General features: G+C 46.9%; 2 protein-coding genes across 2 annotated transcripts in view; one reads left to right on the top strand and one right to left on the bottom strand.

Annotated features, from left to right (window-relative positions):
- Positions 1-1,710, bottom strand: part of LOC113455946 (interferon alpha-inducible protein 27-like protein 2A) — a 6,925-nt gene extending 5,215 nt beyond the window's left edge. The window contains exon 1 of the mRNA XM_026778668.1: positions 1,674-1,710. Within this exon, the coding sequence (XP_026634469.1) occupies positions 1,674-1,710 (37 nt within the window). The remainder of the gene's footprint in view (positions 1-1,673) is intronic.
- A 52-nt stretch (positions 1,711-1,762) lies between these two features.
- Ddx24 (DEAD-box helicase 24) lies at positions 1,763-19,654 on the top strand. Its single transcript, XM_005343492.2, has 9 exons — positions 1,763-1,854; positions 3,181-3,897; positions 8,349-8,879; positions 9,626-9,779; positions 10,079-10,594; positions 11,577-11,652; positions 15,613-15,801; positions 17,344-17,473; positions 18,759-19,654. Exons 2-9 carry the CDS (start codon positions 3,186-3,188, stop codon positions 19,022-19,024), a joined length of 2,574 nt encoding a protein of 857 aa, XP_005343549.1. The 5' UTR covers positions 1,763-1,854; positions 3,181-3,185; the 3' UTR covers positions 19,025-19,654.
- Positions 19,655-20,457: the final 803 nt, after the last annotated feature.

Below are 20,457 nucleotides of genomic sequence, written 5' to 3'. Positions count from 1 at the left end.
TTTCTGATCAAGCCAGTTCTGTCTTCAGCAAACAGAATGTGCTGTTGTAGTTGATATTGGTGAAGGTCACTTGGAAGGAAGAGAACAGGATGGGCAGGCATGTTTACAGAGTAGTCAGCACTTCAGTGTTACTTTTGTTGTCTCAGATGGAGATGGCTTCCTCTTCTGTTTTATTTTTCTTGAAGGAACTCTAGCCAGCCAGGGCATGGCAAACATGGCCCTAGCAGGCCTTGCCCTTCTCCCTCATTCCCTCTGGTAAGTATCCAGGCGCACCTTGGCTATGCCCCTTTGGAACCTGACACAGTGTGCCAACCCTCTGCACAGGGCAAGCAGCTGCCCGACTGTATGCATGTGCAGAGGTCCTTTTAAGAGACCAGCTCAGCTCTCTCCTGATCTCTTTCACTCTTCAGAAGAGGCAAGTAGGTCTCTGCCTCTCTCCCTCTCCCCACCTCCCCTTTTCTCTCTCTTTCTTTCCCCTCCTTCCTCCCTTTATCTCAATAAACTCCACACACAAACTCTGTCTGCACAGAGCATTCTTTCACCTGTATTGGTTTGGACCCACCTGCCAGGGGACCTGCTGCAATCATAGCACCTCTGTCTTGATTTAAAGCAAACAAAAAACAGATTACATTTCTAAAGCTAACTATCAAGATCCCTTATTAGGCCACTTCCTCCTCCTGAGGCTGACCAACAAGGTCCAGCTTCCAGTGTTGAAGTCCACCAATCAAAAGCCCCCTTTGACCCTTTGACTCACCTAATTAACATGCCCAATTAAAGTTAAATATGTAACTTCATCCTAACTTGGGATTCCCTCTTTTACCTGTATAAACTGCAGTTTGCTTCTGGACCAATTCTGTTTCCTCTATCCAGAAGCAATCTCCTCTCCCCAAATATCCCTCCTCCTCTCCCATTTTTCTTCCCCTTCTTCCTAGTCCTCTGTCTCCTATTTTTGTCTCTTATTTCCTGCCCATAGTCACTCTGGGGTAAATAAATCTTTGTAATGACAACTTGGTCTTGGGGTGTTCTGAGCCAGTATCATTCCTTACATTTCTTTCCTTTCCTTCCTTTCTCATTCGTTTATTGGTTTTTTGATGTTGTTGTTGTTCTGTTTTTTTTTGTTTGTTTTTTTGTTTTGTTTTGTTTTTGAGACAGGGTTTCTCTGTGTAGCTAGATAGCCCTGGCTATCTAGAAACTCTGCTCTGTGGACCAGGCTGGCTTTGAGTTCCAAGATCCCCCTGCCTCTGCCTCCCGAGTGTTGGGATTGATTAAAGGCACGCGCCCCCATGTCTGAATCCTATTCTGTTTTCTTCTTCCTATGTATCCTAGTATTTCCTAAGGAAGTTTGTTAATTATATTTTATTAATGCTACAGTCTATTGTACCAAGGTCTAAAACTTGCGTTCGAGACTGGTCTCTCTATCTTCACCAGCCCTGTGCAGTAGGAAGTCATATGGAACTGCAGAACCCAGCATTTTCAGTACAGGCTTAGTGTTGTAGGTCAGGTAAGAAAACCTTCAAGACTAACAGTAAGTACTGCACCCAAACTAGGTTATGCGAGCTCTTGCGCTCCCTAGCGTCCGTGAAAGAGCTCCGAGACGCAGCCTAAATGATAAAACAGGAAGAGAGCTAGGGCTAAGCGGAGTACCACAGCCAAGCCTCTTCCGTCCCGCCCACGTCCTGAACAGTGCCAATCAGACGGCTGCTTCCGCATGGAGGCGGTACTTCCTTCTGCAGCGTGCACGCGTGCGTGAAGTCCCGCCCCGGAACTGCAGTTTCAGACGCTCCTGCTGCAGTTCCGGGTCAGGTTGGCGCAGACGTCTCGGTGCTGGAGAGAAGTCTGGCGGTGATTATCCTGGTGAGTGCGGTGCGCGTGGCCCCTCCGCGGCAGGCTCCCGGTGTCCCCAAAGCATAGTGGGTCAAGGGTGCACCCTCAGCCGTGGTTCCCGGGCGGCCCACCCCTGAGGCCGGTAACCACGCATCCAGGCCCAGGAACCTCCCTTGAAGGTCTCGTGCTACCGCAGTGCCTGAGGACCTCTTGAAGGCGGTGCAGGGCACTTCCCAGGTCCCATTTTTAGTGACATTCCCTTCGGTTCGTCGAGGTGGGGCCGAGGTGCGGTGGGGTCGTTGTGTAGTCGGCGTCTGGGACCGCTGCATGAGCCTTGCCTGCGAGTCAGTGTGCTGCACTCAACAACAGGCGCCATGCTAAGCGGGTTTTGACGTGCGTCACCATGTCGTATTCAAATAACGACCCAGTGGGTTCAATACCTCATTATTCTTAAATAGTAGATGAGGAAACTGAGTCACAGAGGGGTTTATCCAAGACTCCGAGGTGGCAAGTGTTGAATCCAGATATGAATCGAGTTTTACCTTTTTGCTCCCACAAATTCTGTTCTTTCTTATTTAAAGAGGATCACTGTGGAGCCACTTCGACTCAGATGAGTCTCACATAACCCATGACCCTTTTTAAAGACATGGTCTCTTGTGGCCGTGGCTGGCTTTGAACTCCTGGAAGGCTTGATACCCACTAAGCATGGTTTTACGCAGTGCTGGGGGTGGAACCTAGGGCTTCATTCATACTAGGCTAACACTCTGAGCTACAACCCCTGCTAGCGCTCCATCACTTAAAATGTAATTAGAAAAGCTGCATGGGGTGGAGGTGGCATTGCCTTGTTCTAATAGGGAAGAGAGCTCGGCGCACTCTATTCCCCTAAAGCCGGAAATGAAAATCCATCTCCAATCCTTACTCCATCTTAAACATGGCCTCTGTAGGTCAGGCATCATTCTGTCACCTCTGTTGTCATTCCAACTATTTGTGTATAGCGTGAAAGTAGATATTAGCTTGTCCCTCTGTTTTTAACAGGATTAAAATACTAAATTCTGAGAAGATCAGTAGTATTGTTGAAGGTTGCATAGAGTTTAGTGTGGGGGCTGGGATCCTGACTCGAGTTAGCTCATGTTACTATATCGCCTATGTTCCGTCCGCTCCGATCCCAACTCCCTATTCTGTGGGTGTGCCTCATTTTCTGGCTGGGAGCATCTGCTCTCTGTATGTTAAAGCATCTTTGGGTTCCCGGTTGTTTGCAGGGTCGAGTATGTTTTAGATTCGGTGGAACATGTGTGTTGCCATAGAACCCATGCATGCTTCACAGTCGCTAACCCAAAAGAACGTTTTTCGTTTCAGCAACCATGAAGATAAAGGAGACCAAATCAAGGCCAAAGCCACCGAGCCGTGGTGCGATTCAGACGAAGGGCATCAAAGTGGTGGGGAAGTGGAAGCAGGTGAAGATCGACCCAAATCTGTTTGCGGATGGACAGATGGATGACTTGGTGTGCTTTGAGGAACTGACAGATTACCGTTTAGTCTCCCCTGCCAAAAACCCCTCTGGTTTCTTCTCAAACGAGGAGCCCAAGAAGAGAAAGGCCCAGGCTGTTTCGGAAGAGGAGGAGGATGAGGATAAAGAAGAAGAGTCTAGCTCCCCGAAGAAAAAGACCAAGCTGAAGAAACGGAAAGATGTGTTAGTGGCTGCCAGAGGAAGTACTGCCCAGGATGAAGTCAAAGATTCTGAGCCAGAGACTGTTTGTTTGGATCAAAAGGTAGGGGAAGCAGCCTCGGGAAGCCTGGCACAGGCTGTTCCAAAAAAGAAAAAAAACAAAGGGAAAAAGAAATTAGATCTTTCCCAGAGCACCGCCTCTAAAGCGCCCAAGAAAGCAAAGACGTGGATGTCTGAAGCGCACGACCAGAAGGCAGACGTGTCCGCCTGGAGGGACCTGTTTGTGCCCAAGGCCATTCTCCGAGCACTCAGCTTTCTAGGCTTCTCTGCACCCACCCCGATCCAGGCTCTGACCTTGGCCCCTGCCATCCGGGACAAGCTGGACATCCTTGGAGCTGCTGAGACAGGTAAGGGCTGTTCTTTCTGTCCCGGGCAGGAGAGCGTGTAGATCCAGGCTTTGGTTGCTCATAGGCTGGAAAACTGGAGGAGGGCAATGTTAAGAGCATGACCACAAAAGCTATGTTGAGAAAGCATCCAGCTCTGGGCTGAAATCTGCCCCTGCTGACCTTGCTTTATCTCTGTAGAGTGTGTGAGATGGGGGTGACAGCACTACCTAAGGCCTTGCCGTCAGGCTGAGAGGCTTCTCTTACAGTAGAGTTTTTAAAATCAAGAATGGATGTTAGATTTTTATTTATTTTTTGCAAATGTTCTTTGTGCATGTATTTAGGTCTGTGGGATTTTGTTTTTATTCTGTTGATGATGGTAAATTATATTGGTTTTCAGAAATGGAAACAAAACATTCCTAAGAAACAGTAAACTTGATCAAAATGTGCTATTTATATATTGGATTTGGTCAAGTGTGAACATGAAATGAGAATATGCATCTGTAGTTTTATTGTAATGTTCTTGTCTGGTGTTAGAGCTGATAGTAACATTGGCCTCCATAACTTGTGAAGTGTTCTGTTGCCAGTTATCTGAAAGAGTTTTAAATAATTGATGTCTTTTTCACGCTTAAATATTTGTTAAAATTCATCTGGGCTTGCTCTTCCATTTTTAGGAGGTTTTTAAATGCAGATTTAAAATTTTAAAACATTAGAGTTTTTTGTTTTAATTCATTGTTTTCCCTGTATGATAGTTTTCAACTTAAAATTCTATCCAGTTTTCTGTTTCATGTAGCTGATGGTCTGTTACCAGGCTCATAAATGTTTTATATATTAAGACATTCTTGTCAGTTCACTAGGTTAGCTGACTCCTTTCCACGACAGAGCAACCATCTGTATCCTGTAGGGGGCTTTTTGTGATGTCTGCGTTCATCTGCAGCTGTTCCTTGGCTTCGTTCTGATGGTAGCATGGTCTGTCCTTTCCAAACTGTTCTGTAGATTTAGTTTAACAAACTGCTTTTCTGTGTAATATGCGTTTCTTGTGTGTAGTGCATAATTTTGTTCTTTAACTGAAGTATTCAGGCCATCTGTACTTAATGTAGTTACGGAAAACAGCTGTGTTTAAGTCTGTTCTGACTTTACCCTAGTTGTCCAAGATGTTCTTTGTTGTTTGTTACCTTACTTGAGATTGAATTTTTTGGTGATATTACAGATTAAATATTTATTTGAAATATTTGAGACACTCTTTTAGATTTGGATTTTTTAAATTAATATTTGCATCTACATAGTGGAATATCTTAGGATTAGGATCCAGACTATGTATGAAATTCACTTATATTTCATACACTCCTTACACATATAGCCTGTAGGCCATGTTGGCAACTCAGAATGTTTAAAATTTTTTAGTATTTGGGAATTCAGATTTTTGGGGATCCTCAGCTTGTATTTAGGATGTTTTTAGGAACAAACAGAAACTGATGGTACGTGCCTTTAAGAAGCAGGAAGGTCTGTGGGTTCAGCCTGGTCTACAGAGCAAGTTCCAAGCCAGTCAGAGCTGTATAGACCTTCATTTCAAAACAAGACAACAGAAAACAGGTGCTGTGGGGTTTTACCAAACCAAGTACTTCATCGCTCTACTTTTGCCATGTGCCCTTTTCTGCAGGTCAGCTCTGTCTACTTGGAGTTAGAGTCCTTCCCTAGCAAGCCTGGGTCCAGTTGCACAAGCCTGTTTCATTATTGGGCCCCGTTCCTGATTTGTTCAAATGACGGGGTGTATTGTAGCCTCCTTGGTTTAATACTTTTCTAAAAAGCCCCCAGAACCCAGGGAGACATATGCACTGGCTTAAAGGGTGTAACTCGGGACCAGCTCGTTTGGAGAGAGAGATGGACAGAATGTTGAGGACAGAGGGCTTCCATGTGTCCGACTGGCATACCAGCCTTTATGAGTTCTCCATCCGGGAGAGCTCTTCAAATCCCATCCTTTGCAGTGTTCTTATAGAGCTTCCTTCCATTATGTAGACGTGATCTGTTAGAGCCTTGGTCATTGGAGATGGACATTGGTCTTCAATCCTCCTCTCTGGTGCTCGCGAGGGATGTACATGAGAGTTCCAGCCTGTGGCCACCAGCTGCGTCCTGAAGTTTTCTAGGTGCAGTTAGTCTCAGTTCACAGTTATCTCATTAGTTTACATAAGACCCTGTTACTCCTGAGGCGAGGAACGGAACGTGGAGATGAACTATTAGAACACAAGATGCTCCTATTGAGAGGTTACAGTTGTTTCCAGAAATTCTGTGCCAGGACTGGGAATGAGACCAAATACACATTCATTGCGCTGTCTCCTTTCTTGTTTTGTTGGCCACAGGCCTTTGTGGTGTCTTTTAGTGTTTGCCTTAGGGTTCAGAGTCTGTTACGGTTTGTGCACATATATTTATCATAGTTTGCCTTCAAGTGATACAGTGCCTTGTGTGTGATACAAGAGCCTCAAGGGCGTATTTCCATATCTCCCTCCTTTGTACTTTTGTTGTATGTTTTTTGGTTGTGTATTTCTATCTGTGTTGGAAATCAGAACTATGCTTTAACTGTTTTGCTGTAAGCAGTTATTTTTTTTTAATTTATTTATTTATTAAGGATTTCTGCCTCCTCCCCGCCACCGTCTCCCATTTCCCTCTCCCTCCCCTAAGCAGTTATTTTTTAAAAGAGGTTTAAAAAGTAACAGTTTCTTTCTGTTTCTGTAATTTCCGATGACTTTATTCCCTGTGTAGATGGAGATTCTCATGACCACCATCCTTTCTTCTGCACAGAAGCTTTGCTAGCGTTCGTTGTAACAGCTCTGTCTGCCAGCGAATTGGCTCAGCTTTGTAAGCTAATGCGGCCTTTGTTTTGTGTTTGTTTTCTGGGTAGTTCTGAATTGTCAGTTTTATTTTTCCTAGACTGTTAGTTACATATGCTGCCGTGATATATTTCGATATTCTTTGTCTTTGATGAAAGTGTAGTTTTTCTTAAACTTTTGAAGTTTTTTTTTTGTTTGTTCTAAGCTTTTGCTTCTTTGCTGTGATTATTTTTTTACTTGAAACTGTTCACAAAAGTTTTTTCTCTTTTTTCAAGTTTTCAAAAACATTTCTATATGTATGTGCATTTATATATAGGTTTGCGCAAGCCAAGGCCCGTGTGTGGAGGTCCTAAGACAACTTGTGGGAGCAGGTTCACTCCTCCCCCATGTGGGTCTTGGGATCAGTCACAGATTGACAGGCTTAGTGGCAAGTGTCTTTATCCATTGAACCATCTCACCAGCCCTTGAGAGTTCCTTGCAGGTTCAGATTAGGCCTTTTTTTCTTCTAGAGACCATGATTGATCCCCCCTCCCCCCAGGACATTCTTGCTTTTCACCTTTAGTATCTGGCAAGGGTACCTTTCAGCTCTCCTAGTAGATCCCCAAACACAGATGAGATGCTGCTGAGCTGTCTGTACTTTCTTTCTGCACATTTACGTAGATTGAACGCCTTTTATGTCTTGAGCATTTATATGCTGTGGTCATACTTTCTGCAGATTGATGTATAACAGCAAAACTAACATTAATTTCTTCTTCACAGTTTCATGGAAGGAATATTCATTCTTATAGTAGTAAGAATCTTAGTGACCAAGTCATGACTTTTTTCCCCAAGTTGAAACTTTACAGCTTTAGATCAAAGAACACCTTACAGCTTTCCTTTAGCGTGACCGAGCTGCTCTGGGAGAGCTCGTCTCAGGTGCTAGGACAGCGAGCAGGGGCACACAGTCTGATAGCAGATCTCTGCATGACTAGCAAGCAGGTGGGTAACATTTACTCTGTGAATACACTGGACAGAAGGAAGACTTGTGTAGATGGAGCCAGACGGTGAGAGTTCCCCATACTACTTGGAATGATAAGAAGCTTGAAGTTTATCAAATGCTTATTTATGGACTTGTCAGTTTAATACTTTTGGGGCCGTAATTGACCATGAATAGCTGATGCAGAAAGTAAAATGACAACTAAGGAGAAAAGCTGTGCTTCAGATTTTCAGGTTGTAGTGTCCTTTTTGACCTCTAGGATGATGTGGGCTCCATATGCCTTCAAAGGTCAGTTTTAAACACACGGCCTAGAGACAAACTGGTTAGGATTCCTGAAAGAGCTATTGATTGCATTCCTTCTCTGAAGGTTGAAGTGGTGCACAGGTTTTTCCGCAATAAAACACACACCTTTCTTTTATGGTTTCATCACTGGGGTGTTTGTTCATTGTCACTGGTGACATCAGGTCTAGAGCCAGCATGCTGTGCCTTTCCTTGTTTTATGCCACATACCTGGCTGCCATGCTCTTCAGGAGCCTGTGTAGACTGTTGGTGCTTTGGATAGGTCACACTGACCCTTAGTGCTTTCAGGGTCCCTTATTTCTATGCAAAGGCAGGAGCTTCAGACAGTGATGTGCTGCATCGTGGATTCCTGTTGTGTTTGCTTTACTCCTAAGGAAGCGGGAAAACTCTTGCGTTTGCCATCCCGATGATTCATGCAGTGCTGCAGTGGCATAAGATGAAGGCTCCACCTATCCCGCATAGCACTGGGATACCACGGAGGGAGAGCAGGGTAGGAGCCGCTGCTGATCTGGGGTCACCTCGCACTGATGGGACTGAGTCTGGAGTGTTGCTTGATGAGGCCAGAACTGAGAATGAAGCGCAGCCCAGTGAGGCTGGGGCGAAGGCCGAACCCGAAACTAGTGCCTCTGTGTCAGCCCGGGCACTGCTCTCCCGTGATGATGATGATGATGCCGGTGAAGGACCTTCTTCCTTGGTTGAGGACAAGCTTATCCCCAAGCAAAATGAGGATGGAGGAGAAAAGCTTGATGAAGAGCAGCCTGGGAAGTTAAGACAGGAGCTGTGTAACCATGTTGCTATCTATAACGTACACCCACGGCGCCCCCTGCTGGGACTAGTCCTGACGCCCACTCGAGAGCTGGCCATCCAGGTCAGACAACACATTGATGCTGTGGCCAGGTTTACAGGTGAGATTTAGTTCCACTGAATAAATGTTTCCAGATGCCAGGTGACAGCAGTGAGAGCTGTAGCTCCTGTCCTCTAGGAGAGCTTTCTTATTTGCTGGAATTAAGTCCTTTAGAATTGTTGAATTTCCTTAAGGAGACCAGATATCTAAAATGTTTATAGAAACCTAACCTTTTAATAACAAATTTGCTGATTGCCTTGAGGTAAAAGCCTAATTCTGTACCTTTTGGGAAGGGTTTCCACACTACAGTCTTTATCCTAGTGCAAGCCACATTGCATGGCTGAGTTTTCACTCAAGTGCAAGGCACTTGCTGAGCACCTCAGCTGTGTTACCCTGTGTGTTCAACCCTATCCCTTGGCCCAGAAGCAGCCCTCTTCCTGAGAGACAGCAACTCAGGCCCCAGAAGAGCTCAGGTTCACTCTAATGGGAGGGAATGGAGAGGGCTCCTTACGGCGTGTCACATAAACATCCTGCCCAGCACCGTAGTGCACCACTGCTCGTGGTCAGAGCTGTGCAGCTAAGTCTGACCGGGGTCAAATCCAGCCTTTCTCTTGGGATTAGAAGAAAATGGCAAAGTAGACAGGGTCCATACCACAAGCTACAGGCTGTCTGCTAAGACCTCTAGGAGTCAAGCCAGACTGACTTTCAGCACTCCATGGCACAGAGAGCTGTGCTGGCGACCATGTGCTAGTCCAAAGGATGGCAGCCAGGTGGAGTAGCAATGTCTGTCTGTTTTCTGTCCCGTAGGGATTAAGACAGCAATTTTAGTTGGTGGAATGTCCACACAAAAGCAGCAGAGGATGCTGAATCGCCATCCAGAGATTGTGATCGCCACCCCTGGTCGACTCTGGGAGTTAGTTAAAGAAAAACATCCTCATTTAAGCAACCTTCGGCAGCTCAGGTGAGAGGCGGCCCCTCTCCCTTCTCTTACCCTCTCAAGTGAGCCTGAGGTGTGTGATGTGTGCAGGAAGGCATGGGCAGTGCTTTCTCAGTATCACAAAATACTATGGCCATCCAGGCCCTATCCTTGCAAACCAAGCATGCACGAGAGAAGTTGGCTGATGCCCTGATGGCGGTGGTAGGGTGCTTGTGTGTATGTGTGAATGAGAGAGTGAGACTGGGGTGGGCGTGGGATAGCATGTAGAGGTTTTTCTTTCCTGCAGTTGCACTAACCAATGATGTGGCCTGTCTGGTCTGCAGGTGCCTTGTGATAGATGAGGCTGATCGAATGGTTGAGAAAGGCCATTTTGCTGAGCTCTCCCAGCTTCTAGAGATGTTAAATGACTCCCAGTACAACCCCAATCGACAAACTCTTGTTTTTTCTGCCACACTGACCCTGGTACACCAAGCTCCTGCTCGAATCCTTCATAAGAAGCATGTGAAAAAAATAGATAAAACCGCCAAACTTGACCTTCTCATGCAGAAGATTGGCATGCGGGGCAAGCCAAAAGTTATTGACCTCACGAGGAACGAGGGTACAGTGGAGACCCTGACAGAGACCAAGATCCACTGTGAGACAGATGAGAAAGACTTGTATCTCTACTATTTCCTCATGCAGTACCCAGGCCGCAGCCTGGTGTTTGCCAATAGCATCTCCTGCATCAAACGCCTCTCTGGACTCCTCAAGGTCCTGGACATCATGCCGCTGACTCTGCATGCCTGCATGCACCAGAAACAGAGGCTCAGAAACCTGGAGCAGTTTGCCCGCCTGGAAGAGTAAGTGAAGCCTGTCTCCAGAGGCCTGGCTTTGAGCCATGAGCCACTGTACCCAAGGGCCCAGGGAACTGGGCACCCCGCCCCGTCAGAAGTTCCTTAGGAGCAGAAGTCAGGCTAGCCCTCTTTTTTCTTCTTCATCCTTCTTTTCCTTAATATTATTTCTGTATTTGGCAGTGTCACACATTCATTGTGTTTTTTTGCTATTAATGTTCTCAGAGTCTTCTAGTAAGTAGTTAGACTACAGATGAAGTCCTGGGCATCCAGTCACTTCTAACACCCCTGAGAAGTGGCAGAATGCATTGTGATTAAAAGCAGAGACTATAACCAGAGTATCTGACAGCAAATCCCGAACCCTTCACTTCCTTGCTGGTCAAGTTAGTCAGTGTCCCTGTGCTTCATTGTCTCATACTTAGGGTAACAGGTGCTGATGGGATTGCTAGCAGAATAAAGTGACTAGCAACGGTGAAGGGAAAGTATTGGAACTACTGCCCAGTGTGACCTTGGATAATCAGGAGCCCCTACCACTGCTTATTGTCATCGCTCTTCTCACTTTGTAAATAACAGAGAGATGTCTAGAAAAGTTTACCAGCTGCCCAAGTTTTCACAACGTGGAAGTGACAGGGCTGGGTCTCAGAGGGATCTGTCAAACCCCAGAGCCTACACCACACCTCCTCATGTTTGTCCCTCTGCCTATGGAACAGAGTACAGGTTGTCTGTCTAGGGAAGAGTGAGGTAACCTGTCAGTATGGGAGAGAGTAAGTGAGAAGGTATTAGGAGATAAAGACACTGATCCAGGATGTATGTGACTTCATTCCATTCACTGACAGAATATAACATGTGCTTTTCTCAGCCTCGGCTTAATTGTAAAAGGGAGGTGATAGTATTCCCTTGTGGGGCTGTAGTGTGGAGTGTTTAGTGGGTGCTAAGCTGACTAATAATTGTTATTTATTTTTGTTGTTGTTGTTGTTTGTTTCCATTACAGCTGTGTTCTCTTGGCAACAGATGTGGCAGCTCGGGGTCTGGATATTCCTAAAGTTCAACATGTCATCCATTACCAGGTATGGCTCTTAGCATGAAAGCCCCTCCCTGCCATCCTGCTCCTTACAGTGAATGGGAAAGTGTTAAAGCAAAGGTTGGAGCAGAGGGGAGGAGTATTTCCCTGCAGTATGTTCCCATTAGCATCTAGTGCCCATTGTGACTGCTTTTGAAACAGCTTTTGATAGCAGCATCCTATCAAGTAACCTTTCTCTTTAGGCCACTTATATCTACAGATTAAAGTGTCAGTCCCTCCCACCCCCTTACCTTCCAATGGCATGGCTGAGTGTTTATCTTAGTGTGCTTTTGTTACTTACAGAATACCTAAGGCTGGGTGATTCGTAAAGAGGGTGTGCCTGTTGATTCTGGGGGCTGGAGAGTTCAAGAGCGGCTTGTTACCTGTGTCTGCTCTGCTCCGCTCCTCTCTGCTTCTGGTGGGAGCCTTGAGGTGGAGGAGTGCGCAGTACAAGTGGGACTGCCAACATGAAGGAGACAGCATTGGGTGACATCTCTTGGTAACCAGTCTGCCCCAGAGCAAGAACTCACTCCATTCCTCTTTCCAAGCCATCTGCAAACACTTCCCGCTAGGCCCCCAGCACTGCTGCCTTTGTTATGCTGAAGAGTTAAGCTGCAGCAGGAGTTTTGGTGGGGACAGACCACAGCAGCGTTTTTGTTTTTATAATTTTAATTTTTATTGAAAATAGATTTTTTCATATAGTATATTTTTCTCATATAGTATATTCTAATCATGGTTCCCTCCCCTAAGTCATCCCAGATCCTCCCCATCTTCCCACTCCCACACATCTATACCTTTTCTTTCTCTTTCTCAGTACAAAATGGGCAACAAAACAAAAACAGAATAGGACAATAACAAACAGAAAAAAGGAGGCAGAGATAAAGCATAAGAAACACATACAGATGCAGAGACACATACACTCCCACAGACAAATCCCACAAAATCACAAACCATGATATATAAACAAAAGACCTGTAAAGATAAAAAAAGCCTAGACAAAGCATTATGAGACAAAAACCCTCCAAAAATACCATTGAGTTCATTTTGTGTTGGCCATCTATTTCTAGTCATGGGGCCTGCCCTTAAGTGTGGTTTGTGTACCACACTTAAGGGTTTGTGTTTGTGAATGCTAGTCTGCATAAGCACTCACTAGCCCATAGGGATGACAATTCTAGGTAGGCATCAACTCAGCTTCTTCATGTTTAGTGAGTTATGTAGGTGTTGTCTTCAACAGTAGGGTCTTACCATCAGTTTGTGGAGAGTGACAGTTAGCATTAGCAGTAGCTTGGGTTGTTTGGGGTTTTATATAAGACCCTCACAGCAATGTGTTAAATGGCTAGTCTGATTTGCAGTGCAAGACCTCCCTTGGCTAAATCCCAGCTGTGTGACCTTCATCAAATTCTTTGGTCTCCACCCTCGGTTTTTTTCATTTTGTGGATGGCAGGGTAGTGTGTTGCTGGGTTAGGAAGGCATATGTAAAGATCTTGGGCTGCTCAATTGGAAACACTGACTACATGTTCTGGAACAGCAGCAGCAGTAACAGTGATTGTGAAGAGCAAACAGCAGCAGGTAGTTGTAGCTGGGAGCATGGGCTCCAGGTCCTCCTGCCAGGAATAGAACACCACTCTGAGGCCTCGGGGTTGATAGCTTTGGCGAGGACTTTGGCACCATTCATTTTCGTGCTGTTACCTATAAGCTGGCAGCAACAAGCACACCTGCCCGTTATTGTTGGAACTGACTGGATAGTGAAGCATCCCCACAGTGTGGAAAGCCTGGCATCTCTTAGGACAGTTTTTGTAAGCAGGGTTTTTGTTAGGACCACTGGTTCCCCAGTTACACAGAGACTTTATTAATTATACATGCTCAGCTGATAACTTAGGCTTGTTACTAAACTAGCACTAGCAACTTGTAGTTTGCTACTACATTTCTTATCTACATTCTACCTTGGCAGTACCTTTTTTCAGCGCAGAATGCTCATCTTGCTTCTCGTGTAACCTCTACCTACCCAACTATTGGCCAGTCAGCTCTTTATTAACCAGTGAGAATAATACATATTTACAGTGTACAAAAAAGATTGTTCCACAGCAGTTTTTTTTTTATTATTTTTCTTTTTTTTTTTTGCTTTGAAAAATATTTTGTGAGTATCAATTTCAGATTAGCACATCTCTGGAACAGGTACTGGGTTGCTTGTAGACGATTCCAGGACCACACAACATAGTCCCAGCCCCAAGAAGTACTTCATCCCATAGTGGATAAGTGAGATACGACCACCACTATAATATAAGATGGGAAATTATCACATGTAACACAGTTTGAGAGCTGTTGAGTGCTTTCCAGAAGATGGTGCCGTTCCAGGATGGAGAGGTTGGGGTGTGCGGGGAGAAAAGGGCTGTGTGGGTAGCTGTGTTTGGGGAATGCCTTAGTTAGGGTTCTGCTGCCGTGATAAACACCATGACCCAAAAGCATCCTGGGGAGGAGAGGATTTGTTTCGCTTTACAGTTTACAGCCCACAGTGAGGGCAGGGCAGGAGCCTGGGGCAGGAACTGGAGCTGACGGCCATGGAGTGCTGCTCGCTGGCTTGTTCCTCCTGGTTTTCTCAGATTGCTTGCTTATATAACCAAGACCACCTGTGGGGGTGCTCACATCAATCATTAATCAATAAAATGCCTCACAGACTTGTCCATAGGCCAATTGATCTGATTGCAGTGTTTCCTTAGTTGAGGTTCCCTCTTCCCAGATGACTTAAGTTGTATCAACTTGAGAAAACCTAACACAGGGTCACTACTGAGAGTGAGTGAGAGGAGGACCTTGTTGGGATGTGAGTAGGTGAATACTTGTGGCCAGCAGAGTCAGCTAGGAGTGGGTGGCTGAAGCCTAGAGTGTCACGGTCAGGAGTTGGCTCTTCATTCTGTAACATGAAGGGTGGCAGGCCTATTGCTAGAACATGGTAAGCAGTCTGTAGTGGACACTGAGCCACTGCACTTCATTAGTGGTGGTCGCCCCAGGAGGCAGGGAGGCAGGGCGCGAATACTTTTGCCAGGCTGTCTGTGGACAGTGTACCTGCCATAGGTTGACCTAGGCTTCGCAGGTCTTTGAGTCCTGGCTCCCACATTCATTTAGTTGGGTAATTAGGGGAAGTGAGTAGACCACTTTGTATTTTAGTTTCCTGCTTTACAATATGTGAGTAATGATCAAGTATTTCATATGACTAGGATAATTTTACCTTAATTTATTTTCTTATTTTGTTTATTTTTCCAAACAGGGTTTTTCTCTGTAGCTCTGACTGTCCTGGAATTTTCTTTGTAGACCAGGCTGGCACAGAGATCTGCCTGCCTCTGCTCTCCAGTGCTGGGAATAAAGGTGAAGGCATGTGCTACCACTGCCGGGCCGACATTACATTTCTATTGCTGTGATAAAACAGTGTGACCAAGGCAATTTAGAAGAAAGGGTTTATTTATGGCTAATGGCTTATGGTTCCACAGTGATAAGTCCACAATGAGGGAGGAGAGCTAACAGGTGGAGGCGGGTGGAGCAGGACCGGAGAGCTCAGCTGCAGATGGGAACAGAAAGTCCACTGGAAATGGCACGTGGCTTCCATTCACACCACACATACAGAGTGTTCTGTGTCTGGTTGGCCACTCAGTCACCCGTGCCGAGTCGGGACATTGCAAAGCTGAGACTGAAGTAGACTAGATGGCATTGGTTACAAGGGCGTGGGAGTGGCGAGTAGGGGAGACACCCAGGTTGATTGTGAAGAGCTGACCCAGTGTGGAGGCCATGGGAGCCTGGTGGGTGGACTGTCAACTTAGGGACAGTCTGAGTTTCTGGAAGTAGGGCTACGTTGATCCACAGTGCTGGAGAGGTTTCTGTCCCTCGGAGAGCAGAGCCAGTTTGGGGGGTGTGGCTCTGAGGGAAAGAACACTGTTGGGCAGTGTCTGTGCGCTGACCCTCCTTGCTGCTTTGGCAGGTGCCCCGCACCTCAGAGATTTATATCCACCGGAGTGGTCGGACTGCCCGTGCTACCAGTGAAGGCCTCAGCTTGATGCTGATTGGGCCCGAGGATGTGATGAACTTCAAGAAGATTTACAAAACTCTGAAGAAAGATGAGGACATCCCACTGTTCCCAGTGCAGTCAAAGTACATGGATGTGGTCAAGGTAAAGCGGTTAACCCCCCACACACACTCCCCCCCCCCCCCCCCCCCCGCACAGAGCACCTTGCTCTGAGACCAGAAGTCTTACCCTAGAGAACTGAGAAGTGGTTCTGCTGATGGCTGGATGGTGGCTTTTGTAAAAAGGCTAGGAGAAAGGCAGAAAAGGGTTGTGGTGATATTTTTCTGTGCTTTAACAAATAAGCTTGCCTGAAGATCAGAGTTTGGAGCTAGCCACTAGTTAGCCATAGAGGCCAGGCAGTGGTGGTACATATCTTTAATCCCAGCACTTGGGAGGCAGAGGCAAGACAGATCTCTGTGACTTCAAGGCCAGCCTGGGCTACACAAGATAGAATCAGTCTTAGAGAGAAACAGAGCCAGGCAGTGATGGCTCACACCTTTAATCCCAGCACTAGAAAGGTGGAGACAGGAAGGGATACAGCTGGGTGGATAGAGGGATATAAAGCGGGAAGAGACAGGAGGCATAGCATTCAGTCTCAGTCTGAGGATTCCTGGAGACAGGATCACCCATTCGGTCTGAGGATTCGGTAGAGGTTAAGAACTAGGGGCTGGCTGCTCTGCTTCTCTGATCTTTCAGCATTTACCCCTTTATCTGACTCTGGGTTCTTATTATTGAAGACCAGTTAGAATTCGTGCTACATTTTCTCCCCCTGTCCACTTTGGTGTCTGATCTTGAAGTCTCCACTGCTTCCACTCCAACTAGACGGTGCAGGGAGCACAGCCATATTGACATCTGTCAGAGAGCTGTACACAGCAAGGTAGATGCTGAAGGTCTGGTGTACTCCTGTAGCAGAGACAGTAAGGCTTGCTTTTTCTATCTCTATTCACTGTGAAGGTGTGCACTGGGTCACAGTGTAGCAGACTAATGGAGGATATTTTCCCCAGAGGCTCACCAGTGTGTGTCTAGGCCCACAGCACAGTGAGGTTTCCGTGGAGCCCTGAGGCTAGCAGGCATGTGGTTCTGATGTGGGGAGAACTTTCATCTTTCAGAAGAAGGGGTGGAGTTTCAGCCATTGAGGAAGTAGAAACAAGGGGCAGTTGGAGGGCCTGTGGCCACCTGGCCTGGAAGGTATGTTGGTCGTGTGAGGATTTGTGATGGGGCTGGTGGGAGGTGGGAAGGAACACAGAATTCCTATTGAGCCTCGGAGCACCCCGTTTTCATGGCTTGTTATCCTCACTGCACGTGATCTCCCATGTCAGGTGAAGGGGGCATTATATCACTCCATTCTGACCCCAAAGCCATGAGAAGAATTGGGGAGACCAAATGTGACGCCTGGGGAGACTAGTTCAGTCTGGCCACCCTTAAGTTGGCAGCCTGGGACAGTCCTCTGTGAGGTACAAGCAGGCTTTCGTGGTTGTGTGGGTAATGATGACCAGGTGTTGGCAGGAGTCCAGGCAAAGGGTTTCAGTGGGATCTGAGTTAGTCTCACTGCTCACAGAGCAGTTAGGGACAGTTTCAGTGAAGCTCCGCTTGCTGAGAGGCCTGGTCCCTCTGTCAGATGGGAATTTTGTGCTCATGTCCCCTCAGGAGCGGATCCGTCTAGCCCGGCAGATTGAAAAGGCTGAGTACCGGAACTTCCAGGCTTGTCTGCACAACTCCTGGATTGAGCAGGCGGCGGCAGCCCTCGAGATGGAGCTGGAAGAAGACATGTACAAAGGTGCGCCCAGGCTGGGTGGGAATGGGAGGCTGCCTTCAGCACAGCACCGGATTTTTCTTAACTTGCACGTGGTTGGAACCATCGTCACTTCTGTGACCCATGAGAAACAGCGGTGTGCCCTTTTCTTGTCTCATGCCTACTCATCCCGTGTGGGCCTGCCCTCGACCTTTCCTATGTGTCTGATTCTGTCTCGTATGGACAGCCCTGGAGTCTCCGACCAGGAGCAGACACAAGCAGGATGTCCTTGTTCATGCAGCCTGATCTCTTACTGTGTTGTTAGCCTCTTTGTATGCCTCTTTCTTCTTCTATAAGACAGGTCTCCTAGCTTAAGATTGAGTAAAGGGGGCAAACTGGGTACAGGTATGCTCAAAAAACAGGTCCAGGAAACTGTTCAGTGATTATTTATCGTTGTAGTTAGTACTGCACCTACCTTCCAAGGCAGCAAAGCACCTCCATATCTCCCTTAACACCCAGCCTCTTGGCATGAATTGAGTGGGAACTGTGTTCTTTTACATGCAAGGGAAGGCTCCCAAAGAGAAGGAATCTGTACATTAGAACAGCTCTGTCACCAGGCATTACCTAAGCCCTCTTCTGTCTTTGGGCCAGAAGCCGAGGAAGGGACCAGGCTGTATGGCCTTGCGTAGGGAAGCTGAGAACTACATCTGGGGCTCATGACAGCGGTTGTGCTCCTTCTACACAGCAGCTCAGCTCAGCTGGGGTGTTGGCTTCTCTGCCCAGCCATCAAGTTGAGAGGCAGACTGCTGCTCGGTGTGGGAGCCAGGAGTTTGCCAACAGTGCGTTCCTCCTTGAGGCTCTGGCCTAGGGCTCAAACAGAGCTATGAGTCCCTGGCTTTCCTTCTTGACACCAGGCTTGCTTGGGTGGGGACTTGGGCTTCGTCCACCTCAGTGTGCAGTTACAGCATTGGTTGGGGAGTTACTGAAGATTCAGGCTGCAGAGAAGTGTTTACTCTCTTCTGAGGAGTGTGTGGTTGCCATACTTGAGGTGGTAGTGTGTAGCTGCAGTGGTAGAGCAGCAGACTTCAGTCAGATGTGAGCTCCGATCTCTGACGGTTTGCTCTGCACCAGTGATGTGACTCCTAAGCCCGAATTGCCTTCTCTGTAAATTGAGGACTTTCTGTCTTTACTGGCCCTGAACAGTGATGCCCATCGCATCCCTCCTAAACAGAAGTTTCGCTTCTGGTTCTCAACTTAAAGCACCACAGCTTATGTTAGTCTAAAGAAAGTGTTTCTGCATAAACATGATGTTATATTTGTGTGTCTCAAGGAGGAAAAGCCGACCAGCAGGAAGAGCGTCGGCGACAGAAGCAGATGAAGATCCTGAAGCAGGAGCTACGCCATCTGCTCTCCCAGCCACTCTTCCAGGAGAACCTGAAGACCAGGTACCCCACACAGTCTGGCAGGCCGCCTCAGCTAGTGGTGGCCCCCAGGAATGGCGAGTCTGCACTGAGCTGCCTCTCCAGACAGAAGAGGAGGAGGAGGAAGCCAAAAGAGCATCGGGCACCGCCACAGCCAAGTTCGAGCACAAGCTAACTGCCCCCAGCGTGGTGACCGCTTAGTGGTACCTCTCCTCTAGCTGTCTGTGAAAGCCTTCCTAGCCTGCGCTTCACTCCGCCATCCACCCGGGAAAATGTCTCACTCTTCCATCTTTTAGCCAAAAAGATCTCGTGCACACGTGTGTTGTGGAGTAAGTGTAGTAGCCAGCAGCTGTGTCTCTGCATCCAGTTTATGCAGGCTTTTCTTGTGTACACCTTGGTTTCCCAATTAAAAACAAAACAAGTGGGAGCAGAGAATCGCCCTGAGGGTGCTGCAGTGTTTTATCATTAACTCTGAGATTCCCTTGGGCCAGCCCAGCACTGTCCCTTCATAGGGGAAATGGTGTCACTGTATCACACACTGCCAGGTCTTCAGCCTATGTCCCTGTCCTTTTCCATAGTAGTTTAATACCAGCTCCTTTTCTGTGTCTACTCTCTGCTGTCTTATCTAAGCCACCCTGGAAGGTGGACAGGGAAGAGCTTGCTGTCCTTGGACTGCCCTCAGCTCATGAGGGTATCAGTCACTAATCTGTAGGGTCAAGAGAGACCACGGGATCTGGCCCAAGCTCCTGGTCACGATTCCATGGATTGTCTTTGTCTTAGACTTTTTGTAAAACAGATGACTCGGCCTGAATTGTCATGTGTCATTCCTGGTGTATGATGTGTTCTTTATGAGGAACTCAGTGCTCTGGGCTGCTTGCCTCACAGTGCTGGCCATAGTTGAGCTGGCATCATGGCCTAGTGTAAATACACTGTAGAACAGTGACGCCTGCTGCCCGGCCCCTGGTCAGTCTGGCTGCACAGCCTGGACTTTAAGACAGATGTTCACAGGCATGGTTCAGATGTTTGCCTTGAGGAGTCTGGATTTTAGTACACAGGCATGCCTAAATATCCTAATATGTAAGAAACACAGTCTCCTTTATCTCGTAGCAAGGTTGAGAGGTAGCCATGGGGACTCCCTTTTAGCCTTGAGCCTAAACTCAGATTTTGATGTCACTGTTGACTGATTGCCTGGCATTAAGATACCTTTTAACCCCTGAACTAATTAATAGAGATTGAGCCCAGGGCCTCATGTGCTATGCAAGTACTGGGTTATCTGAACCATATATATATATATGGTTCAGATATATATATATATATAAACATATATATATATACGATGTGATGGAGGATGGGGGCTGCTCACCCATGGAGATAATTGGTTCTGGGGATCTTGCTCAGGTTGTTAGGCTTGGATGGTGAGTGCTTGTATCCATTGAGCCTTCTGCTGACTACTTCTTAGTTTGGATCGTCTCATTGTCTGGGCAAGCCATGAACTGGGAACCCGCTTGCCCTAGCATCTTCACAAGCAAGGATTATAGGACTGTACTAGTCATAGCTATTAGATACTTATTGATTTAAATTCTCATTTGGTAGTCTGAGATCATGGTG

Source organism: Microtus ochrogaster, chromosome 1, assembly GCF_000317375.1.
Source record: "Microtus ochrogaster isolate Prairie Vole_2 chromosome 1, MicOch1.0, whole genome shotgun sequence".
In the NCBI taxonomy this organism is placed as follows: domain Eukaryota; kingdom Metazoa; phylum Chordata; class Mammalia; order Rodentia; family Cricetidae; genus Microtus; species Microtus ochrogaster.
Note: the sequence above shows the minus strand (reverse complement) of the source record. Positions and strands in the feature narration are given on the sequence as shown.

Excerpts from the sequence above, each read along its gene's own strand:
- Ddx24 (XM_005343492.2), top strand. The coding sequence starts at position 3,186 with ATGAAGATAAAGGAGACCAAATCAAGGCCAAAGCCACCGAGCCGTGGT. Across the intron at positions 15,802-17,343 it reads AGTACATGGATGTGGTCAAG|GAGCGGATCCGTCTAGCCCG; the intron begins GTAAAGCGGTTA and ends ATGTCCCCTCAG. Across the intron at positions 17,474-18,758 it reads GGAAGAAGACATGTACAAAG|GAGGAAAAGCCGACCAGCAG; the intron begins GTGCGCCCAGGC and ends GTGTGTCTCAAG.